Genomic DNA, 23,603 nt, shown 5'->3' with positions numbered 1-23,603 from the left:
TCCACCCAAAGGCATGGCACTCTGCTGTCTTCCAGATGCTTACTCCTAGACTACGTCAGATGCTAGTTAAAGAAGATCCCACTATATCTCAGTTATTAGTGATCCTGTAACAGATGACTGTCCTGCGGCATATGACTAAGTCCACAGGCATAGACAAGCTCTCACGAAGGCCCATGAAGGGTTTGGCACTTTAAGAAAGTAGAAGAGTTCTCAGTGACTCGCAGACCATTAAATGAAAGCGAAGATTGCTCACAGGATCAAATGCGTTCGTTTGGTGTGATATCTTCTTCTCAGTCCACGCACATGAGGGCGCATTCAGTCCAGTGTTTCCACCTTGTGAATCACAGGCCCTGAGAGTCTGACTCTCATTCACACAAAAGCAGAATCTATACTAAGTTGTGACCGAGCTCCCCCGCTAGTTTTCGAAGCCAGGACTGGTACTAACCTTTGTAAGAATGGTTGTGTGTAAACAAACAGCCAGTCAGATCTTTCCATTCTAAAACTGTGCGGAGACTTAAAGCTTAATTATTTTTTTTCTCTTAAATTTTTCATGGGTTATATGACATTTGACTCTGGCTCATTATTAGGGTCAGGAATATGAAGGGCAGATCTTGTTGAAATTTACTTTTATGAAATGTAATAATTGGCCCCAGTATTCCCCAGAAGCTGGTTTTCATTCCTCGTGCATTGCCCAGAGTCTGAGCCTGTAAATCCATGTATGTGTATATAAAAAAGCAGCATTTTAAAGTGTTTCAGCTACCACCAGCCTCACTATCATACCTGCTATCATGAGATGTTTTCAACATTCACCGTTCCCTTTTATTTATCATTGATTTACTCTCTTCACTCTTTTCCCAGAAATTGCGCATGAAAATATTAATCAATACTAGAATCAAGAAACCAGTTTCCTGTATGCGACCAGGCTTTGAGAAAAAGATGTATTCTGGAAAAGAAAATGTTGTTGGTAAAGAATGGATGCGTCCATCTCCTTGCCTGAAGTGTCTGTCCTCTCCCAGTTCTGGCCAGCCTGCAGCTGAGAAAGCTGACTTTCACTCTGCTATGTCTCTTGTTTGTGTATGAGAGGAACAAAGCTTGTGTCCAGTTCAATGGACCTGATTTATAAATCACAGATAAAAGCTCAAATCCCTGTGCATGTGCATATTGGCTCTGCATATTGACATGAGATTGCAAATGTCATGTGCATATTGGCTGTCCCTGTGTTCTGTGCTCTTCACAGAAAATGTAGAGCGACTTCATTTGAGCATGCTGTCTCCCCCTGGATCCAGACCAAACTTGCTGGATCTGTTGGACTGAACCTCAGGCTAAACTCCATCCAACTTTGTCTCCCTAAGGCTGTGTTCCCCAAAGATACAGACACCGTGTCAGATTCTCACTGAGATGACAACCCTTGTTGTCTTTGCATGACTCTTGTTCTGTGTCACAAAGCGTTCACGGTTTGTGTTAGATTGCCTGTGAATGAAGAACTAATTTCACCCGTAGCTACATATGCTGTTTTCTGAGGTATCACTTGCTTTTCTGCAGAAAATCATGTTAGCCGTGGTGATTCTGCACCTCATTCTGATAACACGAAGAATCCAAAACCACGGACACTTTTCCCAGAGACCTGGATTTGGGATTTGGTCTCCGTTGGGTTGGTAACAGCTTCTACCTGCCTTCCCCAGAGAGACGCCTGGAGGCTTCTGATTGCTTCTGAGCAAGTTCTCCTCATTGTCTTCCTCCTGTAGGGATGAGGGGCAAGCATCTCTCCAAGTTGCTGTACCTGACACCATCACAGAATGGAATGCCAACACCTTCTGTGTTGCTGATATTGGCTTTGGGTTCTCTCCTCTGGCTACTCTTAGGGTCTTCCAGCCTTTCTTTGTAGAACTGTCACTGCCGTACTCTGTGATCCAAGGAGAGACTTTCAGCCTAAAAGCCACTGTCTTCAACTACCTCAAGGACTGCATCCAGGTGAGTATTCTCTGAATCACATGGCCTCTGTCGGACCAAAAGCTTGAGCCCAGAGATAAGCTATGAGCTTCTCGGGAGCCCTAGATATGGGCCACAAACCACAGCCTCGTGCTTCATGACCCATGGTGTTTGCTCCTTTGTGCAGTGCCTGGTACTAATGCTACGTCAATGTGTGCTTGTACACCCCACCACATTCAGGTGCGCACCACCCTCACAGAGACCCCAGAACTAAAGGTGAATGCCTGTCCAGGCTGCCAGTTCACCAGCTGCCTCTGCACCAATGAAGCAAAAACCTTTGAGTGGAATGTGACAGCCACCACGCTGGGTGAGGTGGAGCTGAGGATGTGTGGCAGCTAGTGGGTGGACGAGTGAGATTTCCCTGCCTCTGCATGTCTGCTCCTGATGCCCATAGGCACAGCTGTCTGCCGCAAGTGCTCAGCAATGTGTCCCCGTGCTCCCTGCAGGCAAAGTGAATGTCACGGTGAGCAGCGTGGCAGAAGATTCACACGATCTGTGTGCTAACAGGATTGCTGTGACACCTTTGCAAGGAGAGAGAGACACAGTGATAAAACCTCTGCTTGTGAAGGTTAGTCACACCTCTGAGTAGAGAACACCTGGGGACAGTGGGTCATCCCCTGAGGCAGTTAACAAGATGCTAAGAGGAAGTTTAGCCCCTTCTTGGAAGCAGAGAAGTCTGCTGAGGCAGGGTGACTTCCTCTCCTGCCTTCCCTATCTAAACTGCTCTATCTCTATCTGCAGCCAGGAGGTGTGTCACAAGAAAAGACCCAAAACGCCTTTCTCTGTGCTGCAGGTATGGGACAAAAATCCCTGACTACTGTTGATCATGAGAGCAAGATGGAAGGGACAGGGCTACTGTAAATACCCAGAGGTGGAGGGAATTTGTCAGAGAGCAAGTGCTGGTGGCACCATTCCCGCCTGGGAGAAGAAGCGTTATATTTTGTCCATGTCTGTCTTCTACCTGGCAAAGTTTCCTGTCTCGAGGAATTTCTTTGCGAGCCTTGGCTGCTGTGACTCAATGTCACACTAAGTCTCAGCTGGGTCTCCTTGGGATGTTACACTTATGTGTGATACTTCTTCCATGGGATAAATTTCTGGGTTCTGCCTTCCTCAGATAACGCTGTCTCCGAAGATTTCTCCCTGACACTACCTGCAGAAGTGCTGGAGGGATCTGGCCGAGCCACTTTGTCTGTGATTGGTGAGAAAGGCTTTCCCTGCTCTTGGGTCCCCAGTGGGAAGAGTTTGCACAGCGCTTTGGCCTTAATGATGTATCAACCCAGTTCCTCATGAGATAAACTGTAGGAGTGTGATGTTGGCCTCAGAAATGTGGATCAAGTAATCTTTTTCAATATTTATTCCTCTCATAAAGAATGATCCTGGGTGATCCCCAAATGGCGGGATATCTCCTCTGACTTCTCTCACTGCAATCCACCTAAGTGAACCAAAACCACGCCTGCAGATTTCCACCTAACCTCTATAATTCTTCTCCCTCCTAGATACCCACTCAGGAATGACAACTCTCTTCACCTTTCTTCAGATTCCCTCATCTTCACATTCCCTCCCTTGTCCCAGAATCATGATGTCTTCCCTTTCTGTGCTGGACTAATCCAGGAGGGGTCAGCAGAAATCTTAATCATCTCCGTTCAGTGAGGCGCTGGCTCTTTTCCAGGATCCCAGTAGAGCTTAGAGAAGGCAGCAGTCCCTTCATTTCATACTGCTGAATTTCTGTGCTTTTCCTTTCTCCTGACCCTGCACCTCAAACTTAAGGGGACATCATGGGCCCAGCACTTCAAAATTTAGACCACCTGCTAGACCTGCCCTTTGGCTGTGGTGAACAGAACATGGTTCAGTTTGCACCAAACATCTTCATACTCCAGTACTTGAATAAGACTAAACAACTGGACCCAGAAATTGAAGATAAAGCACTGATATTCCTGAGAACAGGTAAACATCATCCTTCTTCCTTCTGCTGCAAAATGAAGGTGCTATACATCAAGAGTGTGGGGCACTGGTCTGGTGGGGATGTGCAAGGCGGGAGTGGGAGCACTGCCAGAGCTGTGATAAAGGAAGATATCACAGAGAATAAGGGAAATGTCTCATGGAAGGAAAAACATGTTTCTGAAGAAGAAGGTTGTCTGTCGCTGCCTGTTATTGCAGTATTAAGTCTGCTTTTCTGAGAAGGGTGTGCGTAATTAATGATCTCCATCATTACATGATACCTGTGGTTTGTTCCCTTATCAGTCCAAGGCAGACGAAGTCCCTTGTGGAAACAGGGCAGCACCTGCTATTATTTGGAATAAAGAGTGGCATTTGGGGATAGATAGAAGTTTAGTAGCTTAGTGTTCCCCTGTGTTTTAGGACACATATTGTGGGGGCACATCAGCTCTGTCCAATATAATCTGAATTTAATACTGTGCCCTTGTCTGTGTCCGATTCTGCAATGTGCCTCATGTTCCAGCTAGCTGTTGTGCTGAAAAACAAACAAGATTTCATAATGTTCCCCTCTAGGAAAAGTCTTCCTCCTCACTCCTACATCTCTTTTCATTCACAGTAAGGTGCCCGTGAGGGTTCCCTGGGGCACAGGGAGACATGAAGTGGCGGAGCATGTCCCTGTTCTGCAAAACCAGCAGGGCAGATACCCACAGTACTGGCACATAGTAGCTCCAGTAACATAGAGCAGCCGCGTGGCGCACTTCAGTGATGCTGTGCAACTGCCTCTTGTCATGCTGATGCTGTGGGATGCGTGGGGAATTGTGGGGTGTTAGGTTTGCCTCAATGTCGCTGACTGTAGGGTCTGGTGAAGTCTCTTGCGGTGAAGCCTTCTTCCCACAGCAAGGATACAGTTTGAAATGCTACAGGTCCTTGCACTGAGAATTGTGTCTTGGCACCTGTCTTCATAGGTTACCAGCGTCAGCTGCTCTACAAACATGATGATGGCTCCTACAGCGCCTTTGGGAAAGCTGACAACCAGGGCAACACATGGTGAGTGACCGAAGTTGGTACTGTCACCCTAAACCTACTGTCCTTGGTGGTTCAGCTCCTGTCTGTGACATGGATTCCTTCGTGCTCTGCTTACAGGCTGACAGCTTTCGTAGCCAGGTCCTTCGGACAAGCCAGCTCTCACATTTACATCAATAAGGATCATGTAAAAAGTGCTCTGCTCTGGCTGCAGAAGCACCAGCTGCCCAGTGGCTGCTTCCAGAGTGTGGGGAAGCTCTTCAACAATGACTTGAAGGTAGGGCTCCCAGAAACGGGAGTGGGAGTGGGAATGGGAACGGGAACACAGTGTGGGGCACAGGACTGCTTCCCCAGGCTCTTCCACTGTGCACAGTAGCACAAACCAATGTCCCCACGGCTTAGCACAGCCAAGGCAGCTTTCCAGAGCAGAATGAAAAAGTGTGGCCTAGAACAGCAGGCATTTCCTCTATGTGAGGTTTTAGTCTCTGATAGGCTTTTTTCATTTTTAATCTATCTGAAAGGCACCATGGCTAACGGTGCCAAGGCACTTCAAGGGCACAGGGAAAAATATCTTTATATTTTAGTCCTTGTCTAGAATACCCTGGCTAGATTCTCCCTCTTCTCATGCCTTATGATGCACGATACTGTCCAGATAGGCTTGACTATGTGTTCTAATATGGGATTATCTGAAGACTCAGTTGTCCCTCCGCTGCCCAACAAGTATGACTTCTCCTGAAGCCTGGCATTCCCAAAATGATCCCTGCAGTCTAGCTGGAAATGAATCAAACTCTTGGTGAACATGCCCTAGTACTCAGGTACCAAACGGTGTGCATGCAAGTGGCAATACTTGGGTTCATTGTCTTTGTAAAGGTAAGAATAATCCAGACTGGATGGATTGCAAAATTGCCCATATTAAATACAAGGCAAGTTTATGAAAGAAAGCAGGCTGCTATTTTAGCGGAACAAAGGCTACACTTTTTTCCTTAAAATTTGTATGCAGTACAAAATAAAAACAGAGTGTAGGTGTAGACTGTTCATCCTTGTCTGGCTTTCATTAATTTCTCAGCTTCTGCTTTCTGTTTGAACAGAACCTTTTTGAATAGGTTTTGCCCCCCACCCTGCTTACACTTCAAAGTTTTTGCTATTCAGTGTGAATGATGCTTCTCAGCATCTCAGCCCAAATTTCCCCCTTCATTTTAGATGTAGTCTTGTCTCATGTCTGAGGATGCAAGCAGAGCTTCCCCAAGAACAAATGTCATCTGATAGGAAAAGAGGCTCCTGTGAACCTGTCTACCCGTATTAACTTGTAGCTTCTCACAGTTGCTTGAATTGTACGTAAACTTGCATTGCTTCTTGTGTGCAAACCCTGCATCATAAAAACTTTGTTCATGTGTCAAATTGTAACATATTTAATAAAATACATAGCTCAACAGTTTCCTCCATGCCCTTCTATGAGAAGGCATGTCTAGGCTGTATGCACAATGTGGCTCTGAGGCTGCCCTTAACACCAGAATTTCATGACATTCAGTAAGTGAGCCTTGAGTGCTTTCCTTCAGTCCCCACATGTCCAAGAATGTCCAGAGGCATGTTACTGTGCTCTCTCAAGTATGCCATCCATAGGTAGTTTCAGTGGTTATACTATGGACAGGCAAGCAATGATTAGTTTTGTCCCTTTCTGATGTCTGTCTGTGTGACTTGCAGGGTGGTGTGGATGATACAATCTCGTTAACAGCCTATGTCACTGCTACGCTGGTGGAGCTCGATCTGGAGAAGAATGTAAGTCAAGTCACCTACAAACTCTTGCAGGGCTTAGGAGTGTGCTTCATCCTTCATTCTTCCCCAGACCTGTTGTTTCAGGGAGTACCCAGCTTGAGCTGGTGAAAGGTTCTGTCATGTCCCACCTTTGCACACAATAAGCTCAACAGGAAATTTTTAACTTGGGTATGGAGCTCTTATGGCCATTCCCAACTGATCTCAGGGGAAACAATTGCCTCTGGAAATGGCTCAGGGCTTGCAGGGAGAGGCAACAGTTTTCGTTAAACTGACCAACATAACTAGAAGGGAAAAAAAAGATGACCTTTCAGGTATACAACACCCCCTCCTTCAGAGCTGAAATATAAGCAGTGATCTTCAAGTTGAGCATAGACTGTTCTAGCCAGGAAGGGCTGATATTCCAGTTTTACTGGTACAGTTCTGAAAACAACCTCATACTCCCTCGGAAGTTGAGATCCACAGCATGCAGGTTTGAGCCAACTTGTTACCAGGCACTTCCTACAGCTGAATTGTCCAGCATATTAACAATGCCCTGTCCCAGTGAACCGTCCGGTCACATCTTTATTTTCAACCCACAGCGAGTGATGCTTTGTCCACTCTACTTCATGTTCCACAGCCCTGAAAGAGATGCTGGCAGTGAAATACATCAAGGATGTAGCTGGGATACTTGAGGGTTGGGGATAGATTTTCACAACCAAAAGCAGTCAGTGGAAATTCACTGGGTTTGGATTCCTTTCTCAGGACACCATGCTGCATAATGCCTTACAGTGCCTCAAGAACATAACGCTTGCTAAGACAAGCCGCTATGTCAAGGCCTTGATGGCTTATGTCTTCACGTTGGCTAAGGACACGGAGATGAGAGAGCAGCTCCTGGATATGCTGGAGAAGGAAACCGGTAGGTTGCTGCTGTTTAGAAGATTTCAGGTTCTAGAGATAACGACTGTGTTTAAGGCCTGATATCTGTAGGATTTAATTGCAGTGATTTGGGAAGTTTAACTATTCTCAGATTGGCTTTCGTGTCAGAAAATGGTAATTTATTGAAGCTGTGATAGTCTCTAGTTTTCTCAGGCCTGGGAAACAATTTCTAACTGAAAGCAGCAGAAGTGATCCATGCTTAACTTGTGTGGCCAGAGTACTCACTTGAGTTGTGGTGCTCCCATCATTCTTCAGCAATTCACACATACTGCAAGAGATCTTGCAGAGGAAACTTGCCTCACTGTGGCTATTCAGCTGTTGGTCAGGGCATTTACTTGCAGATTTCAAACCTTTTGACTGCTTTCCCATTGCTGCTCAGGGCCCTTGGGTGGATGCAACCTTTTTGTTGTGATGCTGAGCTTGGTTCTTCCTTTTGCCTCTTTAACTTGGAAAAAATGGACTTCTACACTGAATGAGGATGCCAGATGGGGGCTTCAAAGCACCTAAGACTATGTTTAAACAGTTGGTAACAATTATACCTGATTTGGCTTAAGTAAGTTCTCCCCCACATCTATTTATCTGGCAGTATGGGGAACTGCATTGGGGACTGAAAAATAACACGGAAGAAAAAAGGGAGAGAGGATTTTTCAGCCTGACTAGCTACCAGTGCAGTTCACTGCAGAGCCACTCAAGCTGCCCAGCTGGCTTCACAGGGTGGCTAGTGGGCAAACTGGAAGGAGTAGAATTGCACACACTTAGTGCCACACTTTTTCACAGCTGCCTCCGAGAAAGTACATATGGAACCGGTGGCTGGAGCACTGATGTCCAGTCAGTCTGATGTTTCTAACTTACCAAGCACTTTGGAAAACATCCCCTTAAGGCCCTAGGGCATGGAGCACTACAAACTCTCTGTGGGTCAAGTGACAGTTTTCTTTGGCTCTTGCTTCCACTGAAAACAGTTAGAAATGACTTTTCAAGAGCAATGGAGTCGTAAGTAAGGGAAAGGTGTTGTCCTACAGGTTTAAATGTGACTGTGTTCTGCCTACTGAGTCTGAGGGTATGACTGCAGCCACCTGCTTCAGCCAGTTCGCCTGCTGGAGAATCTCTGCACGAGAGGATTATCTTCGGCTGGCTACAGACACCTTCCGTGGCTTGGTGGCTGGGATTCTGTTAGCCTCACTAACAGGATTACAGTTGGGTGTCAAATAGGAGTTTGGTGCTTTTTAAAGAATCTAGGTTAATCTGCAAGTCACCTCTAGCTGCATCTCCGCGACACCTTCTGCCACTTCATGAAAAAGCTTTGTTCTGCTTATGTCACCTTGGAGGTAAAAAATCACAAATCCCTCGTGCAAAAAACTTCCTTTGTGATAAACAATGAAGTAACACCAGTCCATCGAGTCTCTGAGCTAAATTCTAAAGTCTTTATGCTGGTTTTATGCAAACAAGTGATTTTGTGATTCTTATCTCAAAAGTGAAGTTTTGTTCTGAAAACTGACTTTGAATTTAAAAGCATTTCAGGTTTTCACATTTGTACCATCACAGAAGATGTCTACACTGGCACAATTAAGCTAAATTCTTATCTGAATTTTGGTTGGTCCCCTGCTATCACTACAGCAAAACGTTCAGCCAGACTCAGACACATTCATTGCCTGTGAGCTTGGACCATAGGTTGGAGCCCAGCTCCAGATTAAATTGTCCTAGCCTATGCACTGCATAGTGAGGATGCCAACAAAATAAGTTGGGTAGTCTTGCTCCTCCAGTAGCCTGCCGGCAATTCTCCCTCAAAGAGTGAGCAATTCTTGCACAAAAGACACAAGTGACTGGAAATGAGTCCTAGAGCTTTTCAGCACAGGGAGCCCCGTTAGACTAGGTAAATGCAGAAATGCAGAAACAGCAAAAAAGCTGTTGAGTGGGGACATAGCTTTGAATATACACAGAGATGAATAAGGCTAGGACTGTACTTTAAACTAAAAGCTTTTGTTCAGAGTCAATCATTTTCTAGAGGAACTAGGATTGGGGGACTGGATGTCTCTCTGTGTTTTCAAAGGAAGCAATGGAGCCTATCATAGATGGCCAGCCCTTCGGAGTGCAAAAACAGCAGGAGGGACTGGCTTCTGCACTCTGAGGTGCCCCAGAAAGGCACAGGCATTTTGGATGGTGTACAGGGAACTGGCAGTCCTCGAGGGGTACCAGGGCAGGAAAAGCTGTTGTTCACAGGGATCTACTGTTCTTCTCTTCCACATGTTTCTCCCCCCATTGGCAGAGCTCCTGACATCACATTACAGTAGTGAAGAATCTTCTTCTTCTGTGATTGAGACAGTCGCCTACATCCTCCTGGCTCACATCTCCAAACCAGACTTGGCATTCAACGAAGCCTCAGTGAGCAAGCTTGTGCACTGGCTCAGTGGACAAAGAAATGCCTTTGGCGGACTTGCTTCTACACAGGTAATAAGCTGGGGAAAGGAGAGAAATACTGTGTCTGGAATGCTGTGCACGTCTCTCATACACATGTCGCTCTAGATCCCTCCTTTGCAGACAGGCATACATGAGCTCTGCTTGGGAATGGGAATGACATGGGGAAACTTTTTCTGTGTGGTGCAACTGGGATTACCCAGGTTCTGGGACTGCTAACCACAGGGCTCAGAAGCCACCCTTTCCAGATAACAGAAGTCACCCTGCTGCCTGTACACTTCGTGGCATAGACCCTGCTTGAGTAAGAATGTGAATCAGGGCCACAATGTGTGTGGTTCTTCCTGCAGTGCTTCACTTAGTGTGCCAGACCTTGTACCACATGGCTCCATAGCAAAGTGACTCTCTCTCTTTCCCTTCAGGACACAGTTGTTAGCCTGCAGGCCTTGGCTCAGTATGCAGCCCTGATTCCCCAGGAGATCAGAGATGTAAAGGTGACAGTGAAAGGCAAGGCAGCTTCACCGCTGGAGTTCCATGTGCACAGGAACAACAAGTTGGTCCTGCATCAGGCATCTCTCCGTGGAGTCCCAGGGACATACACAGTGCAGGCGACTGGCAGTGGCTGTGTCTACGTACAGGTGAGTACATATAAGGAACAGAGCTGCCAGGTTTTGCCACTGACTCTTCAAATGAGGTTTGGCTCTAAGCAGGCACTACAGCCTCAAATTCTGAGTAAGATTTGGCTTCCTAGGCAGAATCACGTCAAATTTAAAGGAGGTCAGGCATACTCTGTTGACATGGCTTTATTGCAGCTATCTATGGTATCTTCTCAGAAATGTCTCAGCTTTGCTATCCCAAGCTACAGAGACATGTAATTGTTAAGAGATCAGTAGATCTGAAGTCAGGAGTAATGAGATACAAAAGAATACCTGCTTTTATATCAAACATATGTGGCTGATGTCACTGCTTCAGGAGCTGAGCACTATATATCTTCTGACATAGTATTCTTTGGGTTGTTATCACATGCATAGATGGGGAGTGACATAGGACCAAGATGTTCTTATCCCAGTACACCAACACAACTAGTCCATCAGCATGCATCTTATTTTTTGGGCATCTTTGATAGTGGTCTGTTTATGAGCCATTCATGCAGCAAAGAACTGGAGGATCAAGTCGCTCACTGTGGAAACCTCCCTCACTGGGTCACTTCTGTTCAGCCACCTCTTACGATGTTCACAGAGAATCTATATGCAGTGCACAGACAGGAGGACACAACAATTATTTATTGCTAACGCATGTAGGAAGTTGCTAGGACTCATACTACTTGGCTACACTTGAACATAGTTAATAAGCATGAGACATCTAATGAGTACCTGCTGGCCAGACAGTCAGTCACCAGGCAGGTGGAAGAAGGTTGGCCTATGCCGCACTTCGGAGGAGCGTGATCATCCCTCTTGCCGAGTTGTCCTCTTCTGATTTTCTGCTCTTTCTTTCTGTCTTAAGGGTTTTGTACTTGTTTTGTCAGTATTTTTCCCCTTGAGACCTAGAACTACTATTATCATGTCAACAGGTGACAGTTACACTTCTTTCTCCCTGTGGGCAGGGTTTTAGCTAATGTACTTTCTCACATCTTAACAATATTTTTTTTTTCAGAAAGACTGAGGCAATGTTGTACTGAATGAGGCCTTGGATCACAGATAGCTGTGCCTCCAGGCTGAGGGTTACATTTGTCAGATGTGCCTGATGTATGTGCTAAACACAGAACGTCTGAACTGAAAGCACACTGGGGCCCAACTGTCTGAGCCACTGGTTACCAATTCATTAAAAGCCGGAGGCACAGCTAGTCCTTTGGGTCATACAGGGAAGCTCCAGGGCACTTCACAGAGATGTTTTCTGTCCCACCAGACCACTATGTACTATAACACCCCACCAGCAAAAAAAGAAGATGTCTTTATCCTGGATGTGGAGACAGTACCAAGAGAATGTGATGGCGTCAGGAAACAGCTTGACATCCGTCTGTCTGTGAGGTATGAGATCTCTTGAGGCTCTTTCTTCAGTGGAAAGAAGTGGGAGCCCCAGTAGCATGACCAGAACCCCATAAAAACCTTCTGTCTGTGGAGACAAACAGGCACACTGTCTTCTCTGTAGATCCCAAAGAGATCGTGAACTGAAAATTAAGATCTGGGGAAGTACGGGAAGGCACTGGCAGAACTGCAGGAATTACCTCAGTCAGCATGGAGCAACTCAGCAGCCCCCAGAGCACTAGGCAGCATTCCCAAGAGCCAGACCTCTTGCCTTGGGGACACTCAGCAGCCTGGGCTGAATCAGCCCTGAGGTGCATTCTCCTGCAGCGTGAACCTCTGCGGAAACCAGACAGCAGAAATTTCAGTCCCTATCCACATTTCACTTGCCTGCATCTGTCTAGGATAAGTGTCTTGGTCCATATTGTCCTGTCCTGAAAGAGAACAATGCCAACATTGTCACTCTCAATCCGTAACATCAAAGATCACTTCCACCTGTTGTAGAGGGCAGCATGAACATTAGCCATAACACATTTGGTACATAAACTGTCTCCATACTGAACAAGTAGATGGGGGTATTTTTTTTTCCCTTTCTCCCATCAGCTAGACAAGCTGCTGAGCTTTCCCATCACTGTAGAGCAGGCCAGAGTTTGGCAGTGTTCATTGGTATCTCCTAGAAATTCTCCTAGAGATGCCTTCCACATCTAATGTACTTCTCTCCTGCCTTTTTTTCAGTTATGTAGGGGACCGTGAGACCAGTAACATGGTCCTGGTGGAGGTGGAGATGCTGTCAGGGTTCATTCCTGTGAAGAGCTCTGTGAAAGAGGTAAGACTTTTTCCTCTGGCCTTCCTTGAAAATATGATAATCTATTTTCCAGATGTAGCTCAACCAGAAATACCCAAACCTCTAAGAGCTGCTGGAGAATGGTGGCTACTATGAGGTTATCTTACTACAAGTTAACTAAGCAAGTACAGATATTGTGGGCTATTTCAGCAGGCAACTTTCCACTTGCAGAACTGATGGTGCAGTTTTTCACGTTCAGTAATGAGGATCACATATGTGTCAAGAAGTTAGGGACGAGCTGAAAAGCACCTAGTTAGAACCATCCAGGGTGCACTGAGACCCTTCACTGTTGCCAGTGCCATTTGTAGAGATATTCTATAAAGCAGTGTTGAATCCCATAAAGCTGTTCAATGACATGCTTCGGCGCTCCAGGAGATAGCCAAAAAGATCCATCATATTCTCCTACTAACCATCTTTCCCTTTGCTACAAGTGCTGAAAACAGGAATGTGGCTCAAGGACACTTATTACAAAGCTGAAAAAAATCTTTTTTAATGCTTTGAGAGCTCCCAACAAATCTCAGTGCCGTTATAGTTGGGGAATGCAGGTCTTCCTTGACTAGGCTAAGTGCTTCAGTCAGCACTGTTTCACTGACAAATACCAAACTTAGTGTAAGACAACAGGGAAGGCCAATGAGTTGGTGCTAACCAAGCTCATCTCTTGCCTTCCTATACAGCTGGAGAAGATACCTCTGGTGAAAAAGACAGAGATAAACCCAGACAAAGTCACGATCTACTTGGAAGAGGTAAGAGGAAGACCACAGGGAGCTGCCCATTCAAGTAGTAGCAACTGCAGTACTTCGCATTGGGACTCTCAGAGATCAGAAATACAAATCTCTAGGCTGGTCAAGCAGGCTAAAATTTTGGCAGAAGAGGAAGAGGGTGGAAGAACCTGGAAAGATGAGAAAGAAATCTCTGATGCAGAGAGAATAAAGTTGATATGTAGGAAACTTTGAGATGGTCAGTACGTTTCTGCTCACTTCTATTCTTCTCTCCAGCTGGGTGAAACTTCTCTGAAGCTTAACATCTCAGTGGAACAAGATGTTGAAGTGCAAAACCTGAAAGCAGCAACAGTGTGTGTCTACGACTACTATAAGCCAGGTGAGATTTCGCTGGGATAGGCGAAGCGTAACCATTATAACCCCAACTCAGACACAGTTCTGTCTCTGCCCCTTACCCCCTTATCTCCCTTGTTCCAGTGCATTTCCTCCTGCAACTTCAAGGTTGGGTTTTCTCTGTACAAAACTTCTATGTTCAAGTAGCAGAATCACTTGCTTTTCTGTTCTTGATGTGAGGCTGTCTGGCACTATGATTATGTTGTGGTGTATATGTGTTCAAAGTGACTGTGCTTTTTGACTTCCTCTGTCTTCAAGCTACCTCTCTGTGGAAAGAAAGCTTCTCTGACAATTTACCATGTCTTTTCCTGCTCCTTAGCTCACTTGAAAATATGTAGGCATTTATTTAAAATCAGTGTTACATGCTGCCAGCCCGATCCATCAGAAGGTAGAATTTAGTTCTATGCTTTTCATGTATAGTGTAATAATCCTACCATATCTCAGAAGATAATAGGAAAATAATTTCCTACCCTTTAAAGTTCTAAATTAACTATCAGCACACAGAAGAGAGATCTTGGAGTCATTTTGAGTCTCAGATTACTTCATGCTCAGTATCAGCCAAGCCAGCAGATGGAATATTAAGAATTATTAAAAAAAAAAAAAAAAAGAATTTGAGAACAAAATGGAAAAGCTACCACTGGAGATTTAGAAAGCAGCACCATAGGCTGTTGTATACTGAATTCCATTCCTGTTCTCCTTTCCACACCATGTCAAGCAGAGAAGACGACCTCTTAATCCAGCATTTACAGAGCTAAATATTGTCACCTAATATGCTCTCTCTTTGCTATTCCATTCTGTACAAGAATTTTTGTGCTTAGTATATACAATTTAAAAATTGTTATCTGACATGACAATAGTCATTATCAGCAAAAACCCAAGGCCACCAGGACACACTACTGAAAGGCTCTCTATTTACAAAAACGTGCTTGCGTAAGAAGGTATCACAATGCCTAAGAGGGTCTTTTACAGCTGTACAGGAGACATGCTGGGGAGACAGACCGCTGGTCCGACCACTGTAGACATTTTCTGTTCCTTCATTCACAGTCTGAAGAGTAAAAAAAATTAAGGCAGCAGGATGGTTGTGTTAAAGAGAAAGAAGCTTGCCATTACCCTGCCATGCAGTTCTGCAGCTCACCACCCTTTCTCTTTTGTTTCTACAGATGACCGCACAGCAGGAGAATATGTTTTCCCTTGCAGTTCAGGTTAGTGTTAACAGGCTTCCAATGTAGGAAACACCTGAAACAGAGCAGAGGACTGGAAGTAAGCAAGCAAAGCAGCCCACCTCTGTTCTGTATTTAATTCCACCACATGCTGTAGAGCCTTCTTGTACTGCAGGTTGAATTGGGATCTATTTGTCATGGTTTGGGATGCATTGCCTAATGACAAGACGGCAGATGCTCCCCTCCACCTCTTGCTCCAAGGAGCGGAGGAAGAGAGATAGAGAGATTTGTGAGTTTAGGAAAAACTAAACTACTTTAATGAAATATTAATAATAAAATAATAATAAAAAAGGAAATAATAAAATAGATACAATATATGCAAATAGACACAAAACCATATCAAGCTCCTAGGGAGATGTCACCGACAGGCACTGTGAAAGTTCCAGACTGGACTCAGTGACAAATGGGAACAGGAACACACTGACCAGGATCAAAGGGCAGATGAGCTGACGGGGTCCTCCTCAGACGTCAGTCATCGAAGAAACAGTCCTTTGAAGAAGAGCCCACTGGAGAAGATTCAAAGAAAAAGAGTTTTTGGAGAGGAGCCAACCTGACCCCTTTGCTCCCTCAGCTTTTATAACTGAGCATGGCAGATGGGATGGAACACCCAACTGGTCAGCTTGGGTCACCTCACCTGTCCACAGGTGTAACCCTTCCAAGTCAGCGGACCCTGGTTGCCACAGCAACAAGTGTAAGCAAGAGCCTCTCTCACTGAACAGAAAGATGGCTCTGCTCCACCCCAAACCAGGATACTGTTGTGCTAGTTGTGGGCACAGTTTCAAGTCCGGCTATAATCTCAATGCAGACCAAGGCTTGAATATACCACTGAAGGTTAAAAGGATATATTTTTATACCTTTTACATACACTCCTCACAGATCCAGTCCTAGCAGCATCCCAAATCCGAATGCAACTGGAAATGCCTATGTCAGTGACAAAAAGATGTTGCAACTCATCTGCTAACATCTCTTAGTCCTTAGATATCTTCCTAAAAAACTCAGCAGGCACTGTGCCTTTTCTTGCTCTTTCTTTCCACAGATGTGTTGAAGAAGGATTCCTACTAGAATGCCCTGGCTCTGCAACCAATAATCTGAGTTTTCTGCTTCCATAAGGAAAACTTCATTGCTCTGGCTCTCCTCTTCCCTGCTGTGTTGGATGCACGCTATTTCCTTTGATCTATGCCCTAAATTTTTGTGTGAAACTTAGCTTGATACACAGTAGTTTGGGATCAAGTGGAATAAAGTATGTGGAACCTGGAAAGAAGGCAGTGACTTGACAGTTGGTGAAGTCTGCACATATTTTAACGCCTGAAAAAGAGAGAAACATTACTTAGGTCATGGTTACATACTTTGCTTTTCGTCACCATAGTAGCTTAAGTCTTCCTCTCCTCCCTGAGTACCATCTCTGGGCTACCTTCTCAATAGAGTTAACACAACAGTTTGCCTGCAACCAAACTCCAAGCAAAAAAAAAAAATCATTTTAAATCCTGGTCTGTTTCACTGCATGGCCCTGTGAATCACCTTTCTGTCACAACTGAAGAGCAGGAACAGGCAAGGGGAGGCTAAGGGAGAACTACTTTACCAGTTCTTCCAGACAGAAAAGGACCATGCCTTATGAGGGGAGGCCATGAGACCAAAGTAACATCCTCTCTCTCTCAGGGTGTCTCCTTCTGCTCCGAGACCTGCTAACACTCCCACGAAGGCTCCAGCCCACCTCCTGCTCCTGGGACAGTCTCTCCTCTGCCCGGTGGTGTTCCTTGTCAACCCCTACATGCAGTCGAGGGGCCATAATTCCTGGTTCTCTGTCTCCCCTTCACACTGCCCTGCTCCTCCACTGCCCACACTATAACCCTCGGGCCCAGTCCCCACTGCCCAAGTGGCCTGCCTAAACTGCTGCCAGAGCTGCTTGTCCCAAGCACTTTTGTTCCCAAAAACGTCCCTGCCTTTTCCAAAATTCCCTGGACAGAAAGCATTCTGTCCACTCATGTGTTTCTTCTCTCTAATGACTGGCAAACCTGTCTATCCCTAGTTGACCTAACCCTCCTGCCTGCTGTATATGCCTCTTTTCCATCTTTGCAAGACCCCTGCTTACTCTTCCTCTTGTTTTCTATTCTGCTTTTGTCTTCTTTTACATCATTCATTCCTTTGTATTTCTCCATTTCTCTTTTAGGCAAAGAAATTTTTCACACATACTATGCATTTCTGCAGTTGGTGTCCTTTTCATTGTAATCTCTCCCTCTGAATTATATTGTTCTCCTTTTTTTTTTTTTTGAGCTTTGTTTGTGTACCCAGGCATCCCTCATTGAACTATAATTTCAGCACTAACTACACCTTCTTTACTATTGTCTTTTATATCTTGTGACACTACACAATGTTCATCTTTTTTCTGTAAACAATCAGAAATGTCTCACTCTCTAGGTGTGATTTGTGGCATCACTTTCCTTTCCCCCTTTCCTTTTTGGAAAAATTGCAGGGCCAGTCACATAGCAATGTGTGTCCCTTCCTGTTTTCTTTGAAGGTCATCATCTCCCTGTCTTGGACTCTGACTTAGATGATGACTTCCCATAAAACTGGGTTCAGTTTTCCCATTTCAACTACCCACGCCCAGGCCTGGTGGATGGGTCATTCAACAGCCTCAGTCACTGTGCTTGTTTAGACTCTGGCAACACCCAGTCCCATCCTCTTAAGACATTAACTCAGACGGCTAATCCTTACCTGTGGCACTACTGAAAAAAAAAGATAACAATCTGAGGAATTTCAGGATGCAACGCATGCAACAGGACAGTAGAGTGCATGCAGGTGGCTCATCAGGATATGCAGTGCCATTAGCAGGGTGTGGTGGTGTGCTCTCCCCCTTTCCCCACCCCCCGGCTCCTGCTCAAGGCATAACTGTCAGTGGGAGTTGTGATGAGTTGCACTTGGACTTTGGGGGACGGCTGGCAACACAGCCAAAACACTGTCTGGAGTGGGGACTGGGATATTTTGTTCCCATGCAAATATGACTATAGGTCAATTATCCTTACTCTATAACTAGTGGACAGCCCAAGAGCCTTTTGAGCTCTCCTGCACGGCAGCGGGCTGCACGCCAGGATCTGCCCTAGAGTGGGGACACTCACTTAAGGTTCCACTCCTCGAAGCTGAGAGATTCCTTGCCACAACAGGTTCTCGGTAAGTGACTAATAGCATGCTTCACTTTGAAATCTTAGCTAAGTGATATAAAGGACTGATTGCGCATGTGTAATCCTTTAGACATAAACTGTTGACCAGGTCTGGGACTAGGATTGGATCCAGCCGCACCCAGACTCCTCTCTGAGAAGGAGTTTAGAAAGCAAGGGAGTCCTTTCTGAACCTCGTGACTCCACGGGAGGGTCTCCCTGACAGCTTGTCTGACCCTGGCCTCTATGCAGTAAATAACCAAGCATACCGTGCCATCGAATCTCATAAAACACTGTTGCATTCACTACTAACTTTGTTAAATCATTGTTTTATTTAATAAATATTTCATACTACTCTGTTACGAGTGAAGTTAATCACTCCGCCCACGACACAAGGTAGCACACGTAAAAGGTAGGATAAGAAAAAATGGGTACTATTTAGATAAAGCTGATTGCCAAGGGAGATGTCACCAGGAAAGTCATATTTATATATGAAGTAAGGCTATGAAGTCAACAAGACCAGGACCAATGGAGAAAAAGTGAACTAGGTGGGGCTATGTATTTGGGAGGTGACAAGGTTTTTAAAGAGGAATTACCTAGGAGAGAAAAAAAGTGGGAAAAAGGAATGTAAAGTGAAGGAAATCATGCAACCAGGGTTGCTTGGGGGATCCCTGTGTAGCATTCCTTGGCCTGATCAACAAAGCTTGCACGCTGAAAGCTTGAAAGCGAGAGCCTGTACTAACCAATAATTATAATTAAGGGTGCGTATTTCTGTGTTTTGAACTGTGTACATATACCAAGGAGTTTGTGGGCCGGTGTGCTAGCTTCGTGGATTACCACCTAGCACCCATCTCTGCAGAAATGATTTAAATAAATACCTCTACTCTGCGTGCATATTGGCATCTTGCACACGGGGTGAATGACCCCGCTTTAGGACACCACTTTGGAATTCTAAGCTGTTGACAAGCTCTTGTTAGCTGCAGGACAATAATAGACTTTTAAAACAACTACTACTGAGAACAACATGAGACTGCATGGATCCGTCTCATGATCTGTACTGTCTCTGTGCAAGGTAAGCGTACCTGTAGAGTCACAGGTGATGGCTTACTAATTTTTAATCTTGCCCTACAGGTTAGGTTTCTACCAAGCTCAAATAGCTGCATTAAGGTGGTTGTATCAACCCACAGTTAAATCCAAGACATGCAACAGATGAGTAAGTAATTTTTAAAGCATGCTTGGACTTCTTTTATTAACGTGGTTTGTTTCAATTTAAGGGTAGAGGCCCTGGAGTGTGGCTTACCTTTGACATTCAAAGAGGCTTCTTTCCTGAGAAAAAGTCTAAACCTTGTGACTTCTTGTTTTGTACAGTTTGCCACACAGTGGGCTTATTTCTGCCTTCTCCCTTACGTTGATAAGAAACATAGTTGATACTGGCTTGACACTGGCCAGGTCCAGTAACATTTGGAAGCAGACTGATGTGTATCAGCTTTTGCTCGTTGACCTGGTTTTCCTGTCATATGCGGTTCACATCTTAATGGTGGCAGTGAGGAGAAGGGTGCCTTCAGGGTACTGCAGGTAATCGACCCCTGGTGCTGGCTCCTCACACACAGACAAAGCTATCTGATCTTCCCTTTATGGGTTACGACTTCCCACTCCCTGCAGGGAGCACCCATTGACCTAGGTCTTTTTGAGGGATGGTAAACAAAGATGAAGCGCATGTTGTTGCAGCCTCTCTACTTTCTCAGCTTGCAATCTTGGAGAAGCCTTGTACTGGTAGGAAGCGCAGATTCATGCTAGGATCGGTCCTGCAGGACGTGTAGGGCAGGGATGTGGGAGAGGTGGTGGTATATAAAGACTTGTCTGAAATGCGGGGCTGGAGAGGTCAGAGGAGGTCTTAGAAACTAGCACACTCAGATGAGCTTTTGCTCAGAGACAGGACAGAGTGGCAATTAGACCCTAGGGTTGCTATGATCGTCTCCTGCCCACCTTCTTCCTTCTGGAGATGGTGACCAGCCAGACTGGCCAGGGCTAGCAAGAGGTTGCTGAAGAGATCCAGTGATGTGGTGGGCTGTGGATGGGCTGATGTCTATGTGTGGGGAGGTGTGGACACCAAAAGCAGCAACCTGGGCAGACTGTAAGAAGTACATTGCAGTAACTGCAACGTAGACTTATCCCACTTATACGTCCCAGTAAACTGGGAATGATGTCAACCTCTTCTCTGAGCAGGAAGACATCCCAGGCTTGCAGGTAGGTTTGAATCAGATTTCTGGCTCCCCTTGCACCTCCATGGTATAGATTTAATGATTAGCTCTTGGTGGCTGGGGCTGAGTACATTAGAAGCTGCCATGTTCCCTGACAGCATGTATGAAAACTGCAGTCTTCACCACAAGAGAAAGGATGGTCTCACTTCCAGACTGAAGTGAGTAAATGAGCGTGGGGAAGGGGAAGGGAAAGAAAGCAAATGCAGATACATAGGCTAGATGTCCATTTATATGCTTGTACTGTACGAATCTGTGTGGCGCAGTATGCAGATTCATCCTTATGCTAAGCAACGCTGTTTATTCACCTGTGTGTGAGGTTCATTTGCTACCACTGTCTTCCCGATAAATTGGAAAAAACCGTGAACACAGAAGGTGCGCTTTTCCTGCAGGGCCGCTGAGTGTCACCATCGCTCTGTGGCTTGCTCTGCAAGATGCCGTTTCTCCAGCAAAACAGCTTTGCTAAAACGGATTAGAATGGAAGGAAAAAAAAAAGAAAAAAAAAGTCATTGGAATGAAAATGGACTACTTCTTGCTGAGAAGCCCAGAGCTGGGAAGATCTGCACCTAAAATGCGAACAAGCGATGCTACATATGGAATGAATCCTGGGTTGTACTTAGGGATAACGCTTGACAGGTTTCCAGACAGACCCTGCAAACCACTCTTAACAAATTGTAGCATGAGCCTCAGTGACAACAATTCTGGGATGAAAGAAGTGCTTCATCAGGAGACACAAAAAAAGGCTGGGATCCCACCATTTGGTGAGCAGAATGAACAGAATTTGGTGAGCAGATGAGGGATTTTAATTTGCAAAAATAACGAAGGCAGTGGATAAAGTGAATGGAAAACTGTTCTTCAGAAAATCTTTCCATGGCAGGCTGGGGGCACGTGATAAAAATAGTTGATAATCAATTTAAAACAAACAAACGTACTTAACACTGTAAGAAGGTACTGCTACAGGAGTTATGGGAGCCAATAATATCAGCAGGATAAAAAAGCTCATAGAAAACTAATAGAAAACCAGCCTATACCAAAGGGAATAGGTTGTGATGTATCCTCCAACATCCCTACTACCACGCTCGGATGTGGGAGTAGAAGAAGGGGGAATGGACTGTAGATATTGGCCAGGTGCACCTGCTCTCTTTGAAGAGTATTAAGGGCAGCTGAACCTGGTGGACTGAAAGATCTGGAGGCTTCCTTCCTTCCTGGGCCAATGGAGACGAGTGGGAGCTTGTTACTTCTGTTTCACATCCCAGCAGTAGTAGCAGGGGGGTGTGCTACGTATGATGGTCTCATCCTACTTGCTGGCTAGAAAGGCCTAAGTTTGTTATTGGATCACACACACACATGCACACAACAGAGAACACAATCATACAGGAAATAATTCCGATAATTTATTAGGAATATAGTACAGACTGTGGTGATCAGGTGTAAAACTTGCCCAAACATACTGATTGCATTTGACCAGCTTCATTTACCCCTCTCTTCTCTTCATTCTCCCACACTTATCTCTGACCCACCTTGATCCCTCCATTTCCCTGCTGTGATTCTTACCCCAAACATACCAGTATAGTCTTGTAAATCCTCAAATTCTCCTCATCAATTCCGACATCCCTCTCCCCAGGCATACCCCAGTAAAGTCCTAAAGCCTCCTTATTGCAGTCGTTCCCCTTCGTTTGCATAGATGCCAGAGAGAGTTTCCTCCCTAGAATCGACTTCAGTGGGTTTTGCAACAGGGACAAGGGCTGTCCTTGTCCCTGTTGCAAGGGACAAGGGGCAAGTCATTCATCCAGTCGTTCAGGGGCTTAGGAGAGGTAGATTCACAGGGATTACGTTGGCTGGGTTCCCCGCCTTGCCATTGTTCCTCTGATCACTATCTGACCGTTTATTTGAATCGCCTTAAATATCTCCTATAGCTTTTTTCTTTTTTTTAAAAGAGAATCATCCAAACACTTTTCCATTTGAATCAAAAAAGAACCCCCCGCATTTAGAGGAGGTGTGTTTGGTAACAGCCCAAACACTCTCCTGTACAGTGTGTTTTGCTGCTTTTCAGGCAGCAGCAAATATTCTGTGATTCTAAGTCAATGGAATGGGATCTCCTGTGAACCGATAGTCCATCGCTTTAATTACCGAGCCAGATGCAATGTTCTTGCAACACGAAGCTCAAACATGTCATTTGCAGGAGAATTTATGATGCTCACAGCCTCAATGGTGCTTGAGCTTCGGCACCTTTTATAGGTAGATGGAGTGTGATAAATTTCTGACTTTTTTTTTTGGCTTCTTCCCACCCTTCCTTGGTGCAAGAGCGATCATATGTAAAGGAAACTCACCAGCTCTATCAAGATGAGACACTGGTCTGACCCGATGGGGCATTTCTCATTTTCTTAGAAACAGTCACGCTGACTACAACACTTATTGTTACAAATGAGTAAGTTTACCATATTTGACCACTCTTAGCCAAAGCCAGGCAACTAGCAGAACTGATGTTCTTTAAGAGTAATCAAGGCAAGCAAGGCCCAAGTGCTTGTACAGTGAAACTTCTCTTCCAAAAGGTGCCAGCAAGCTCTGGCACTTGGGTTTCTTCACACTGTTCATGCAGGTTTCCACTGTGCACCTCTCCACGCGCTCTACGTAAGCAGGACAGAAAACCTCCCAGCCACCGTTATTACCGCTGTGTCCTTTTTGTTCACCAAGGCTTGTTCCAGGTACTAAGACAAACACCTTACAACCTACATAAAACTACCAATGCTTATCAAGGTTTGCCAGTGTCCAGAAGGACTGATCGCCCGGCAAGAGCACCCGCTGTGAGCAGCAAGGTACGCCCTGGGGCCACAACACAGCCAGCCTCCGATGCTCATCAGCACCTTGGTGCCGCCCCTCCCCTTCACCTGCAGGCCCGGCAGGAGGCCGCGACCCAGGTACCGAGCTCCCCCTCCCCGGCGAGGCCAGGCA

General features: G+C 45.4%; 1 protein-coding gene across 3 annotated transcripts in view; it reads left to right on the top strand.

Annotated features, from left to right (window-relative positions):
* The window catches only part of LOC128902208 (alpha-2-macroglobulin-like protein 1), a 40,093-nt gene extending 21,436 nt beyond the window's left edge, over positions 1-18,657 (top strand). For 2 of the 3 annotated variants that reach the window (XM_054184715.1, XM_054184733.1), the window contains 20 exons: positions 859-964; positions 1,543-1,651; positions 1,746-1,971; positions 2,170-2,296; positions 2,436-2,557; positions 2,731-2,782; positions 3,104-3,187; positions 3,757-3,933; positions 4,890-4,971; positions 5,068-5,224; positions 6,649-6,723; positions 7,462-7,615; positions 9,899-10,080; positions 10,467-10,682; positions 11,950-12,071; positions 12,801-12,891; positions 13,584-13,652; positions 13,905-14,007; positions 15,182-15,223; positions 16,278-18,657. In XM_054184715.1, the coding sequence (XP_054040690.1) occupies positions 859-964; positions 1,543-1,651; positions 1,746-1,971; positions 2,170-2,296; positions 2,436-2,557; positions 2,731-2,782; positions 3,104-3,187; positions 3,757-3,933; positions 4,890-4,971; positions 5,068-5,224; positions 6,649-6,723; positions 7,462-7,615; positions 9,899-10,080; positions 10,467-10,682; positions 11,950-12,071; positions 12,801-12,891; positions 13,584-13,652; positions 13,905-14,007; positions 15,182-15,223; positions 16,278-16,303 (2,322 nt within the window). In that variant the 3' untranslated portion in view covers positions 16,304-18,657. Of the gene's footprint in view, positions 1-858; positions 965-1,542; positions 1,652-1,745; positions 1,972-2,169; positions 2,297-2,435; positions 2,558-2,730; positions 2,783-3,103; positions 3,188-3,756; positions 3,934-4,889; positions 4,972-5,067; positions 5,225-6,648; positions 6,724-7,461; positions 7,616-9,898; positions 10,081-10,466; positions 10,683-11,697; positions 12,072-12,800; positions 12,892-13,583; positions 13,653-13,904; positions 14,008-15,181; positions 15,224-16,277 lie in introns of those variants that run through there. The other variant, XM_054184724.1, reaches the window with a different exon arrangement.
* The last annotated feature ends 4,946 nt before the right edge of the window (positions 18,658-23,603 follow it).

The sequence above is a fragment of the Rissa tridactyla genome, chromosome 1 (assembly GCF_028500815.1).
Source record: "Rissa tridactyla isolate bRisTri1 chromosome 1, bRisTri1.patW.cur.20221130, whole genome shotgun sequence".
In the NCBI taxonomy this organism is placed as follows: Eukaryota; Metazoa; Chordata; class Aves; order Charadriiformes; family Laridae; genus Rissa; species Rissa tridactyla.
Note: the sequence above shows the minus strand (reverse complement) of the source record. Positions and strands in the feature narration are given on the sequence as shown.